The sequence below is a fragment of the Oreochromis aureus genome, linkage group 7, assembly GCF_013358895.1.
Source record: "Oreochromis aureus strain Israel breed Guangdong linkage group 7, ZZ_aureus, whole genome shotgun sequence".
Lineage (NCBI taxonomy): Eukaryota > Metazoa > Chordata > Actinopteri > Cichliformes > Cichlidae > Oreochromis > Oreochromis aureus.
In genome coordinates, this window is record NC_052948.1 from 47,536,272 (window position 1) to 47,550,182 (window position 13,911).

At 40.9% G+C, this 13,911-nt stretch overlaps 1 protein-coding gene across 1 annotated transcript; it reads left to right on the forward strand.

The window, feature by feature from the left end:
- The first annotated feature begins 739 nt into the window (after positions 1 to 739).
- Positions 740 to 13,535, forward strand: dnajc21 (DnaJ heat shock protein family (Hsp40) member C21). Its single transcript, XM_031754570.2, has 12 exons — positions 740 to 1,141; positions 1,660 to 1,753; positions 1,884 to 2,007; positions 3,569 to 3,700; positions 3,850 to 4,154; positions 4,241 to 4,392; positions 8,678 to 8,771; positions 8,941 to 9,096; positions 9,400 to 9,448; positions 9,560 to 9,693; positions 12,093 to 12,177; positions 13,036 to 13,535. Exons 1-12 carry the CDS (start codon positions 1,045 to 1,047, stop codon positions 13,195 to 13,197), a joined length of 1,584 nt encoding a protein of 527 aa, XP_031610430.1. The 5' UTR covers positions 740 to 1,044; the 3' UTR covers positions 13,198 to 13,535.
- The last annotated feature ends 376 nt before the right edge of the window (positions 13,536 to 13,911 follow it).

The window sequence follows — 13,911 nt, forward strand, 5'->3', positions numbered from 1 at the left end:
GTGTGTCACTGGTATACGCCATTAACACTGCTTTTTGTCTTCCAGATGGCGCCCTAGGTTTCTTTCTGCTGAAGGGAAGTTTAAATGTCTTGAACCTGCTATGCAAAGCACTCTGAGATAACCTTTGTTATGATTTGACACTAATAAAATTGAACTAGAATGTAAATGTGAAGAGTCACACTTTGAAAATGGAACTTGAAATTACCATAGATTTTAAGTTTGGGGTTTTGTTAAAAGACAGAAAATCAGGGCGCATGCACAGGATATTAAGGAAATTGAAACCAAATGTAAGGATGCACAAACAAAACAGACACTTTGTTTCATATGAAGTTTTTGATGCAGACTCATTAAAAGGAAATTAGTTAACTGATGGATAAATGCATGAGAGGAAGTGTAGTGATACCTTCTGAACTGTAACCACGGAAAGTTAAAGTGATGTGCTGCCAGTTTGTGAAGACAGAACAGCAAAACTGGCAACCCCAAGAGAATATGAGGGGGGATTAAAACATATGCTGAAAGGCTAATCTGACCTGCAGCATTTGCTAATGTGATGAACTGAAAGGACTTGATTTGAGAATGCTTCACGTATTTTTCACCAGAAGTCGGATTTTTATTTTAATTTATTGTATTTATTTTCAATATTAATTAACAATTTCTGAGTGTGGAAAAAAAATAACCGATCAAGTTTGAACTATAGAGGGCAACAAAGATCAGCCAAACCTTGGAATTTACTGGTATTTGAAAGAAGCAAAGAAGAAATCTCGCGAGATTTAGCGGCTTCAGCTCAGACAGTCTTGCACACAGTGGTGTGTATTACGCTGTCAAAACGCGTTTAAAAGTAACTTCAGATATAGAAGCTGTTTGTAAGTGACAGAAACAGTAAACATGTAAGGGCTAACATCACACTACTGTCGCTACCGCTAAATAAGTCTGACTTTTTCAGAGATACAGCGGGTATGCTAGCCGGTCGCTAGCCGAATGCTACCGTTAACCTCGCCTGGGACAACGTGATCATTGATTCTGTTTATTAGATTGCTGTTAAAAATGAAGTGTCACTATGAAGTGTTGGGTGTGAAACGTGACGCGGGAGACGATGATTTGAAGAAAGCTTATCGTAAATTGGCCTTGAAGTGGCATCCTGGTGAGTGGTAGCAACCTGTCAGTATAATAATGGTACTGAGACGTTAGCATCTTCTCAGATATACGTGTATAACATTTAGCATTGTGGGAGGAGATTTAATGTTGAGTTGTCGTAGAATCTAATTTTTGATTACTTAAAAAAATGTAGTCACAATTTAAGCCGTTTAGTCTTAGTTGATTTTCGGGGAGGGTTTGCTCTTTTCAGTTTATTTGTAGTCCTGTTTGGTTAGGCTGTTTGGTCAGGGACAGCATTTAAATAGTTATCACACTATTTACAACAGCAAAAGATGTCAGTTCAGAACTGTGACATCACTGTGAGTGTTTTTCTGACATCATTGCAGGAATTCAGTGCTATAGACTGTGTTGTGTTTGTCTGATTTCTCATCTCTTTATTTCTTTCTTGCACCAACATGTCACTATCAGGATTTGCTGCTTCATGGGGTTATCAATAAGTCTTTTAGGCAAGGGAGTCCCGCTAATACAAAGTGTTGTTTTTGTTTTTCCTTCTGAAACTTTCAGATAAAAACTTGGACAATGCAGAGGAAGCAGCAGAGCAGTTCAAGTTGATTCAGGCAGCTTATGACGTCCTGAGTGACCCACAGGAGAGAGCTTGGTTCGTACAAACACGGCAGTCCGAATAATGCGACCCGCAGATTCCAGAGCCTTGCTCATAGTCTGAGCTGTACTGGTTTGTACAGACTTGATAAATCATACTGATGCTTCTGGGTGTTCATGTGTTACAGGTATGACAATCATAGGGAGGCTTTGCTGAAAGGAGGGCTCAGTGGGGATTATGAAGACGACAGCATTGACCTGCTGCAGTACTTCACGGTCACATGTTACTCTGGCTACGGAGATGACGAGAAGGTTTGTGTGGGTTTGATCGTGTGCGCAAAGGGTAGTGTTGCCTCAAGATGTCAGATTATTTAACACAATTTTGTTTTCTTGACAAGAAAGATAAAAATGCGTATTGTAAAAAGTAGGAATTTCAATAAGGGAAGAAACATTACCTACCAACATGATGTAATTTTTTTTCTCTGTGCTGCATCTGTTGGTGGGCGTGAAAAGAAATAGTTTTAAAGCTTTCATTATACTCTACTGCGGACATGGAGTCTACTGGAGTCCATGTGGACCCTAGTGTTTACCGCTTGACAAACATCACGTCACTCCGACCCAAGCAGACCGTTGCAGACTTATGGATATTGAAAGTATAATCAAGGCTTAAGTTTGTGAGGCTTATCAGGAGCATAAACCATGTGAGATAAAACCGATAGGATGTGCGATAACCATGGCTGTAATAAAAATGCCCTGGAACTCAAAACAAATCCCACACAACTTGTTTGGGGCCATTTGGAAGAGAAACTCAACTCGGGAGCTGTGGCACCACTCACACCTGAGATAACAGCTTTTCTTCAAATTCTTTAATTCTCACTCGCTTTTGCAACGTTGTACTTTTGTGTTACTCGCAGCAACAACTCCACCTCATTGTTAGTCCATTTAAAAAAACTCGGCGCTTTTCCTCAACATTTTGCCGCGACGTTTCAAAGAGCCGGAAAGTAAATAAACAGCAGAAATGAGGTAGGTTGAATCGTCTTGCGTTTCACGTATGCGCAGTACTGGAACGTAAGCGTTTTCGGTCGTTTCAGTGTGGACGCACAACTCTGTGAAAACGACTGAAAACGATAGTGTGGACGAGCAGCGTTTTCAAATTCATCCAGGCTAGTGTTTACGTAGCCAAAGTGTGGAGAGAGTAGTAAAGTGAATTAATAAAAGAAACTAAGGTAAAGCAAGCATTAAAATTTTCTACCAAAGCTTTTTAAAATGTATTTATTTATTTTTTGTCTCAATTTCCAAAATATATATTTGACAAAGAATCACTGGAGCTGAATGCAGCTGTATGTGTAGGCTTGGAGGTTACGCTGTTGTCTAAAATGAAACTGATGTGTGCTTGGTCCAAATCAAGTTGGGATTCACCATCAAAGTAGATCCTACTTGAAGACTACAAATTCGTTCTTTGGTTGTAAGCCGGCATCATGGTATCAGCTGGTTTCACCCATTGTAGTTCGTTAGAATCAAAGATCACAGCTGTAAATTTTAATGATGGGGATTTATCTTAGATCCTTTATCTTCCCATCTTCAATGTGCTTCAGTGGACCGCTCATTAATGGCTGTTGAAGGTGCTTGATGAGCGAGACTGATCCCTAGTGGAATATTGTTGCTATGACAATGAACTAGAGGGTCAGGGTAGACTCTGAAGTATATTGCTCTACCATCTCAGCCTACACAGCATGCCCATGCCTTGACCCTGAACCCGGCTACTTCATCAGCATTCACTGATCGTTCTGGCAGCGCTGCCCTGAGGGACTGTGGGAAAGAAAATTCTTTGTGTCTCTCAGATTTTTTCTTTTACTGTTTCCTCTCTCCCTAGGGCTTTTACACCGTTTACAGGAATCTTTTTGAGTCCATTGTTAAGGAGGAGATGGAACACAGCAAGGTGGAAGATGAGGAAGAGGAAGAGGAGTTTCCTCCCTTTGGGGACTCGCAGAGTGATTACGATACCGTAAGGCTTTAAAACACACGTCAGCAGCTGTTTCAAACAGAAAGCAGTTTTTTTTGTTTTCCTTTAGCTGCTACTTCCCGTGCGTAAAACAAACACAGATCCTTCTGTTCTGCTCTTCAAGACTTGCTTTCTATGTTTTTGCATCACAGGTAGTGCATGTGTTTTATGGCTACTGGCAGAGCTTCTGCACTCGCAAAAACTTTGCTTGGAAGGAGGAGTACGATACGAGGCAGGCCTCCAACCGCTGGGAGAAGAGGGCCATGGAGAAGGAGAACAAAAAGACTCGAGAAAAAGCTCGAAAGGAGCGCAACGATCTGGTGCGACAGCTGGTGGCCTTTGTGCGTAAGCGCGACCGCCGCGTGCAGGCACACAGGAAGCTGGTGGAGGAGCAGAACGCCGAGAAGATTAAGAAAGTGGAGGAGCTGAGACGGCAGCAGAAGCTCAAACAGGCCAAGTGAGTAAAAGATGAGTAGCTGGGGACAGATTTGAGTTTTTGTTTTTAAAATTTCTTCCTGACACTGCTCTGTATGTCCATCCAAGACTGGCAGAGGAGTATAAGGAGCAGAGCTGGGCGGCCATGTCTGAACTCGAGAAGGAGCTGCAGCAGATAGAAGCTCAGTACGGAAAAGAGTTTGGAGATGCATCTGAAAGTGAGGAAGAGGAGCTGGAGAAGAACAGCGAAGAGGGCGGAGGTAAGGGTTACCTTCTCTCATGTCGCACTTGTGTCGCCATTATGTGTCATACGCCGTTGGTAACGTCACCACACAGCAACAAGTATTAACGCTCATCGCTGCAGTATTTTGCTGAACGATAGGTGGCATCACTCAGGCAACACCTTCGTGTCAGCTCTAGTGTAGGAGCAGTTAAGTCTGATCTTTTAGAACTATTGCAACTTCTGTATAATGTGTCAGTCTCTGACCTTATGCACTGATAAATCATTACAAACTGACACAATCATGCACTCATGTCTGCAACTCAGCGGCAAGGGCGCAACACGCTAGGTTACAAAAATCGAGAGGTTCACGACCAGCAGAAACTGCGGCTTGCGACAGCAGACATGACGTCAATTTGACGTCAACTTTGTCGCGCCATGCCGAACGGCAGCTATAAAGTGGCCCTCAGAAGGTCAGCTCCATAGCTACACAACATGCGGTCCCTCAAATATGTAAACAGTGATGACACATTTACTGGTAAACAGTAGACCAATTAAAACCTGGATTTATCCCATCTGTTTATAGGCTTTCTAACTTTCCTACCTTCAACAGCACATCAGAGATGGACACATCCATATACAGATGAACTGGACATGCTACTCCCATAACTGCACTTGACTAGGAGTTCTAAGTGATGTAACACAGCTACCTTAACTATGAAGGCTGAGGCGCAGTCTGCAGGGAAAAAGCTGTGTTGGTTGTGTGGGCGTAAAGTTTTCAGTAAATGCAGTGTTGGATGAACTGACGCTGTGTGCAGATACTGGGGGGAAAAAAAAAGAATTTTTTTGTTGTTGTTTTTTTAACATCTGAAACACGAGCATATATCAAGTCCATGTCTGAGAAAACAGTCACGGATTTCGCAACATAATGGAAGCATTTCCTTGTTTGCTTTATGTTTTTTATATTTTAAATGATATATGGCAAGTAGTACAATAATGAATGGTCTTCTCAAAGCTGCTTGTATCAAAAAGTAAATAATTGTAGGAATGTAAACAGTTACTGTAGCCAATGTCATTAAAGTTAGTGCAATTCAGTGACATGTAATACATCTTTTTTTTTATGAGTTACAGAAATCCAAGGCTGGGCTGTAAATCAGTGCATGGCCTCGAAAGGTCATAGAGCGAATTTTTTATGAGGACCTTTGCATTATCTGACAATATTGTATCGCTTGGAATAATATTTGTATTACGGCCGACCCTGAAGAAAGGCTAATCGTGCATTGAAACAGCGGCACAGCTGGTGGTGAATTCAGCGAGAGTCGTGCACCTTCCGCAGCGGCTGCATAAAACTGAAGTAGCGGGTTCACCGAATGCCGGCGAGGCTGATCGTCTGTGATCATGAGTGCCGACTCGGGGTGACACAATCGCAGCGGCCGTAGTCTTAACCTGTGTCTTGTTTGTTTCCGATTTATGATTAATGGCTGTGACGAGTTCATTTTTATTGATGTGACACTGTCTGCATGCAGCTGTTGCATGTTCAGTAGAGCCCATCCAATTTATCGGCGGGCCGATATTATCAGCTGATATTAGATATTAGCCATGTTATGATTGTGTTGATATTGCACAGTTTGTCCACTAGAGGCCACTCTGCAACTTCCCTGTTTTTAGCGCACACAATTGGAATGCCACAAACACAGGAATCAGTTGACCTGAGCCCAGTAGAGCATAAAAGAGTAAATAAATAATTACTCATAACAGATGTTTGGTGTGGCTGACAGGAAAAAAAAAAATATCGACTGTTATATCAGAATATCAGATATTTAAATTGCCAATTGTGAGTTGGTCGGTTGTGCTCATATGTGTTCAGGACTCCTTTACTGTCGAGTCCTGAACACATATTCTAATAGTTGAGCATATGACAAACATCTGAGACTGCGTATTAGCAGCCTTCTACCGAGCTGCCATATTGGAATGAATTTTGGGAGCCTGTTTTGAAGCCCCCATCTAAATGCGAGAGGGGCTAAGGATCTAAAATTTATATAATGATCATGGGGAGGCAAACCACACACAAGTAAATATATTTCTAAAGGTGCTACCGACACGAAATTCTCTCCAGATGTCGGTTACAACACATCCAATCCACAAATCAAGCAACAGAAGTCCATAATTAACTTATGTGTATTAATGAGGAATGACACAAAGGAAAAGTATTGAACTTTATTTAATACTTTGCTCAAAAGCCTTTCTTGGTGATCACAGCTTCAAGATGCCTCCTGCATGGAGAAACTAGTCGCATGCATTGACTTTGGCCCATTCTTCCACACAAACATCTTTAAAATCCTGAAGGCTCCGTGAGCCCCGTCTATAAATGCTGAGCTTCTTTCCATAGAGTTTTAAATTGGATTCAGGTCGGTGGTTGGCTAGGCCATTCTAGCCGCTTTATTTTCTTTCTCTGAAACCAGTTGAGAGTCTTCTTGTCTGTGTGTTTGGGATTATTCTCTTGCTGAAACGTCCACCCTCGTTTCATCTTCATCATCCTACTAGATGGCAGCAGATTATTATCAAGAACGTCCCGGTACATTTTTTCATTCATCCGTCCTTCAATTAGATGAAGCGTTCCAGTGCCATATGCTGAAAAACAGCCCCACACTGTGATGTTCCCACCTCCAAACTACACTGTTGGTATGGTGTTTTTGGGGTGATATGCAGTGCCTTTTGACTTCTAAACATGGTGTGTTATGGCATCTAAAGGGTTCAATGTTGGTCTCATCTGACCAGACTCTACTCTCCCAGTATTTGTGGCGCTTGGCTCTTGGACAACTCTCCTAAGTCTGGTCTATCTTGCGGGGAACATCTGTCCATGGTCGGTTCATGATGACATTGTGTTCTTTCCACCTCTGGATTATAACCCCAACAGTGCCCACTGGAACCTTCAGTAGTTTAGAAATTCGTCTGTAACCACTGCTATCAGTACGTTTTGCAACAATAAGGTTTTGTGAGAGCTCACTGGTTTTACCCATCATGAGATGTTTCTTGTTTCATTACCTTGGTAATGAGACATCTTTTTATAAGTCATCAGTTGGGACTGAACAGCTGATATTAATTTGCACTAAGTGGCAAGATTGCTTTGTAATTGCTGATAGATTTCAGCTGCTGTTATGACTTTCCACACCTTTTTGCACCTCCCTTTCTTCCCTGTGTCTTTTCTCATTATTACACAAAACTTGAATCAAACCACCGATGGCCATAAATTATTTGCATGTGTGAATTGGGTGGGTTGTTACTAACATATGGTGAAAATTTCATGTCAATAGCACCTTTAGAAATGTATTTACTTAGAAAACTGTTGATGCATTGAATACTTTTTGCCACCACAGGCAGCTGATTCAGTGGCCGATTGGCCCTCTGTGAGCAAAGTGGGACAACCACCATCCCATGTAGGATAAAGTTCAGGAGCCTTTGTGTGTTAGATCTCCTCCTCTTATAAAATCTCTGATAATAAGCATATCCAGTCACAACTTTCCCCAGCTCTCAGGCATGAACAGCAGGTACTGAACACTGTCTGAGTCCTGTCCTGTACTTTGGAACAAGCTGCCTGCAAACCTGAGGGTCAATCAAATCTGTGCATACACTCAGAAACAGACTGAACCACTTTTGTTATCACAGGCTTGCTGTTAATAACTTTGTATTTTACTTTTTGTGTTTTCATCGTAAACTCTTGCAGGTTTGTATGTTTTTCGATTTTTGTCTTAAGCATATTGGGTTTAAATAAATGTGCTACATAAATACAATTGGTGCTGTTATTATATCATCATTCATGCTGTAGTCGAGATTAAACGGGAAGTCCGAAATCCCAAGTTCCCACTCAAATAATCCCCGATGATCCAAGACGGCAGCAGCAAGTGTAGAATTTTAATCTTTACTGTGCTGTTGTGATTTTTGACTCCCTAAACAAGTCATAAAGAGAACCAACTATGCTCTGTTCATGAACAAGCTGCAGCGTTTGCTGCACCATTTTTTTTTTTTTTTTTTTTTTAAATGCAGGAAAACAAGAAAGCTGCTGTCAGTGATGACTGAGAGGGTCTACTTTGATAGGAGAATGGAAAAAAAAAAAAAAATCAAACAGAAAAAACCTCCGCTTGTTTTTCTGGCTATGACTAATGCTTTAACTGGAACATGTTCAGCTCTGGTTCCTCGACTTTCAGGGTAAAAGGAATGCAGCATTAATCCAACTTTAAGGATTTAAAGCTAGTGTACAGTAAAAACCAGAGCCTCCTGTTTGCTGGCTGTCTCTCTACACTAAATGCATAAATGTTCAATCACAGAGGCCGAGCAGCCGGATGGAGACGAGCTGACGATTGACGATTACGATGATCTGTACTGCCCAGCGTGCGACAAATCCTTCAAGTCAGATAAAGCGTGAGTGTGAAACGTTACCTTTTCAGCACTGCACTCAAAAAGGTTGCACCAAACTTTTTTTGTTTTATATATATCTCAGATGAGTTTGGAACAGCGTAATCACTGTTATTATCTGTGTGCATCACGCTTTTTATATTTTTCTACCCCTTTCTTCACCTTCTCTTCACAGCATGAAAAACCACGAGAAGTCTAAAAAGCATCGGGAAATGGTGGCTTTGCTAAGGCAGCAGCTGGAGGAGGAAGATGATGCACTTGGTTTGAATCTGGAGGGAAGTGAGAATGAAAATGAGGAGGAAGAGGAGGAAGAGGAAAAGCCAAGGCAAAAGTATATATTTAATTTTGTTTTTTTTAATTTCTTTTTTCCTTCTCAAAACTTGATTTTTACTGTTCTGCTACCCTGATTGGCAAGCATAATATAATAATAAATCAGAAATCCATTAGGAAATTTAAAAATCAGGCAGTGTGGAGAAAATGCACAGGAGAGGTAACACAGATACGAATGCACAAACAAGTGAAAACAATCAATTTTTAGTCCATTTAATAGCATACTAATTTTTTAACTTATTGGTGATGCATCGTATTAAAAAAGTTGAGTTGTTTTTACTGAGCTCTCTTTCCTCTCCTGTAGGCTGTCCAAAAAACAGAAGCGGAAAAGAAAACAGCAGAAAGCGGCCCCAGTGCGTATCACCATCACCGTCATCGCTTGCATTGTTCGTGCCTGGTTCTGTGAATTGAATCTTTCTGAAGACTTCTCCGCCTTCTCTTTCCAATGCTCTCCTCCTCCATAGCAAAGTGCTCCAGGGGAGGAAGATGAGGAAGAACCAACACTGACCACCTGTGAGGAAGATGCCTCCAAGAAGTCAGCAGCAGACTCCACGGAGCCTGAGAAGCAGGATGATCTACCTCCCACAGAGGTCAAGAGGTCAGTTTGGTTTCTTAACTGTCTCTAGGTCTGTCTTCTGGTCAAGTGTTGCTTTTGTTTTGTTGTTTTCTCTCTCTCTCTCTCTCTCTCTCTCACTCTCTCACTCTCTCTCCTTCTTTTGTGAAAGCAGACACACATACCGACTAGTCTCTCTGCATTGTTTTGTTTGAAAGCATTCAGCGGCTTAGATAATGCTGTAGATTTAGCTGGTTTGCTAGGTACTAGTTTTTTCTGTCTTGCAGAAACCAAAGCAAGGTCATTAAGTTGCTGGGTGGCAACACTGAGTTGAAGCATGCTGAGAACGTAAGCTAAGATGGTATACACTGCATGGCTGTTCAGAGTTGTATTGTTTTTGTTGTTTGTGTATTTTTTTTCACCAAAAGCTTGTATTAATGGGAGATTCGGACTGCTGCGTAAAGTCGGTTCTAGCACATCACAAAAATTCTCAGTGAGATCTGGACTCTCATGTTTCATGTGCCAGATGAATCCTGGCGTTCTCATCTTGTAGTATAGCTGTGCCATCAGGGAAGGAAAAAATGTAATGGTGGGAAAAATGTGGTCATTCAGTTTATTAAGGTAGTCAGCTGAGCTCACTGCCGAAGCTAAACCCGACCAACTGAAGCAACGCCGGATCATAACACCACCCATAGACTTGTACTGTAGACGCTATGCATGATGGGTGCATCACTTCATCCGCCTCTGGGGGTTTATGCTCCAGTGGGAAATCTGCACCCCTAACCTGACGTAGTTAGATGATGTGACCTTGGAACTACACGTTGAGTCAACACAGCCAACAACTACTCATTCCTCCTGTGCATTTCCGGCTACTTGTTTTGTTTTTATCCCAGAAAAACAACTGACAACAACAAAGAGTGGAAAAAAGTCCCAGAATTCTATTTGTTCGATCTGCTGGCAAAACCACACGCTAATTAACACATAATGCATAAGAACAAATAAAAGCGTGAATGTCGGCAACGGCGTCAGCCCTCATATGTCAGTTACTTATGTAGCCCCCTTACTCTGATGCACCAGTCAATCTGACAAAGGGTAAATCTAGACTCAGACCACATGACTTTTTTCCATTGCGAGAGAGTCCAGTGTTAATCCTCCCCAGCAAACTGAAGCCTTTTGTGTCCTTTAGCCTCACTGATAAATGGTTTTCTTAAGGTTACACAGCTGTTCAGTTCCTGTCCCTTGAGTAAACTTCATATTGTAGGTGTGGAAATGCTCTCACTTTCAGCACTACCCTTCCAGGTTTTAATATTGCACAGGCAGCTCTTAATTCAATTTGACTTGTTTCAACAATCTTCTGAGTTGTTTTTACTTCTTGGCCGCTCCCTTATTTCCCCAAGCCATCGCCACAGCAACCGGCCAGATCATAAAACATGGGGATCTTGAACAACTTGGTCCATCAAGAATTAAGAAGCTGCTAAAGCTGTTAAATGACCTGCTGCCAGCCGAAACATTAATCACTGCAGTAATCACCCAGAGTAAGGCTCTCACTTTTTTGAGCAGGCAGGGTGTAAAATTAATACCCGTTTAACACATGTATTATCTACATGGCTTGAATATATGAGCTGTCCGTCTTACATGCACAATCTCTTGTTTATGTTTATGTCAAATTTTTGATTAGCTGCAGATTGTTTCTAAATGGCTCGTTAACTCTGCGGTGTTGTTCCTGTTCCCGAGGTCCTTGAGTCAGATTAGGTTGCTGTAGTGCTTTTATCCTTACAAGTGTCCTTAAACTTTATGCTGCGCCCAAGCACTTTATTTGATATGTGTGTGTTTGAGTGAGTGAGTGAGACAGAGTAATGTGGTGTAATAGTTAACAAAGCAAGGAACTCTGAGCTAGTTTGAAAGCTGCCATGAATACCTGTTGAGTCTATTAAAAGTGAGGGGACAGCGTGTCACCGTGGCCCCAAAATCTTTCCAAATGATGGACAAAATGAACAGAACAATGAATTGAGTTGTGTTCCTCCAAGAGTACTTTTCTTTACAATAATGTGCACGTTGTAGCAATGTGACAGTTAATGTTGTTTCTTTCATTCTGGGTTAAAGAAAAAGGCGAAAAGAAGTGGAGAGAAAATCTCAGGAGCAAACGAGACAAAATGAAACGTGTTCACTGGGGGAACAGTCTGAGCTACACTTTTTTTTTTTTTTTTTTTTTTTTTTTTAAATAAAGTTGTATTCTGTGACATAATATTTAAACCAGAAATTGGAAAAATGCATATGACAAAAAAAGAAATTGCTAGATCATTTGTGTTGAGGATGTGTGGGGCTCAACTTGGTGTGATAAAGGAGGGAACCAACAAATTCCAAAGGTGAAACTGTGCAGCGTGATAACGTCTTTTTTTTTTAGTTGTTTTTTTTAATCCTTCATGTGAATGTTACCTCTGCAGCACTGGGAAGACGAAGGGAAAGAAGGGAGGAGGAAAAGACAAACCAAAGAATGTCAAGCAGCACACAGGAGAACAGTTTCCTGAGGTTTGTAAAATCCAGAATTCAGATGATTTAAAAAAAAATATTTCTTGTACTGTGCAAAAGTCTTGAGCCGCCCCACATTTCTTTATACTTTGCTTTCAAGGAGACAGACTTTCTGAAGGTCTTTCAGGGTTTTTCTTTAGACATTTTTTCACTCATTTGCAGTCCAGTCCTTGAACCTAAACCTTCAGACATTTTTTTGTTTGTTAATGTTCTAGACAAATAGGTGAATCATTCCAACATAAAAACAGAAAGCATGCACCTAACTCAAGCAATAAAGCAGTGTTGTATTGACACTGCAGAGATAACTTGGCAAAGAATTCATTTTAAATGGTGTCCTTAGGCACTTTTGCAACAGTGTCTAAAGATGTTGCAATCTACAAAAAACAGATAACAGTTTGACAGGCAAAAACAAAACCCTGGATTTTTGGAAACAAAGTGATTCCACAAAGAGCTGAAAATATCTCATATCTCAGCATGGATTGGACTGTGTTCTTAAAAGCGTTTTAGGAAACAGGACTAGTGGAGGATCAAAGAAGTAGCACCGTATCTCCTATCCTAAAAATTCAGCAAAGAGAGATGATCTGAGAGATGCATCTGAACCTTGAGTTGATTCATCTACTCTTCACTGAAGACTTTTTTCCTTATATGCTTTATTTCCTTGTATGTTTGCATTATTTCCCAATTTAAAGAAATACATGTGGCTCAAGACTTTTGTATAGTATTGGTAATTAAATTCTAATTATTATGTGAGGAGAACTGTGCCGAGACATGCTTCACCCTGTCTCATTAGTTCAAATGCAGCACTTGTTGTTAGAAAACAATCGTCACTTTCATCACTTATCTCATTTCCACCTCCAGAAGGAAGTGAACCTCCGCTGTGTCACTTGCAATAATGAGTTTTCCACAAGAAACAAGCTGTTTGACCATCTGAAGTCCAGCGGCCACACTACAGCCCTCTCTGGAAATACTCCTCAGAGCTCCATGAGCAAGAGCAAGAAAGACAAGAAGAAGAACAGATAACACATCCTGACCGGGACTTTTGAACTTGAAAGAGCTTCACTCAGCAGGGACACTTAAAGGCTTAAAAAACAAAACAAACAAACCTCTAAAGGGGTCTAAAGTGGACAGCACTGGCTGACTCGTAGCTTTGTTTTGTTTTTTTTAATTACACTATAATGTTCAGTAATACAGTTGTGTCAAAAAGTGAATCGTCCAGAATGGAATGATCAAACCTTTCCGAGCAGCCTTTCATAACTTATGACAGTCTTCATACTGAAACCAGTGGAGAAAAAGAGTTTTTGATGTGTATGTGATACTTCTATCTCCAATATTAAATCTGTACATCTCCAGGAAACCTCTGTCCTTGTTTGTCTATAGTGGTATTACTAATAAAGATGATGCTTCAGATTGGTATACCACCCTGAAATCATTACCTCGGCCAAGGTGGTTATGTTTTTGCTAGTGTGTCTGTTAAAATTTGGCTTATATCCACCAAGGTCTTCAAGGCCAACTTTTGACAAAAAGCCTTCTAACTCAGAAATAATGACTCTTATAGATGTTAAACACAGAACATACCATATATACCATTTAAAATATCATGGTGCATTTGACCTCTAAATCTTCCTTCAAGGGCAAAATGATGATGATGCTAATGCACATACCTGGTCATACATGTGATGCAGAAGATCATCAGTTCAGGCCACTACCTCCATCGCTCCATGGTCCAGTTCTTAT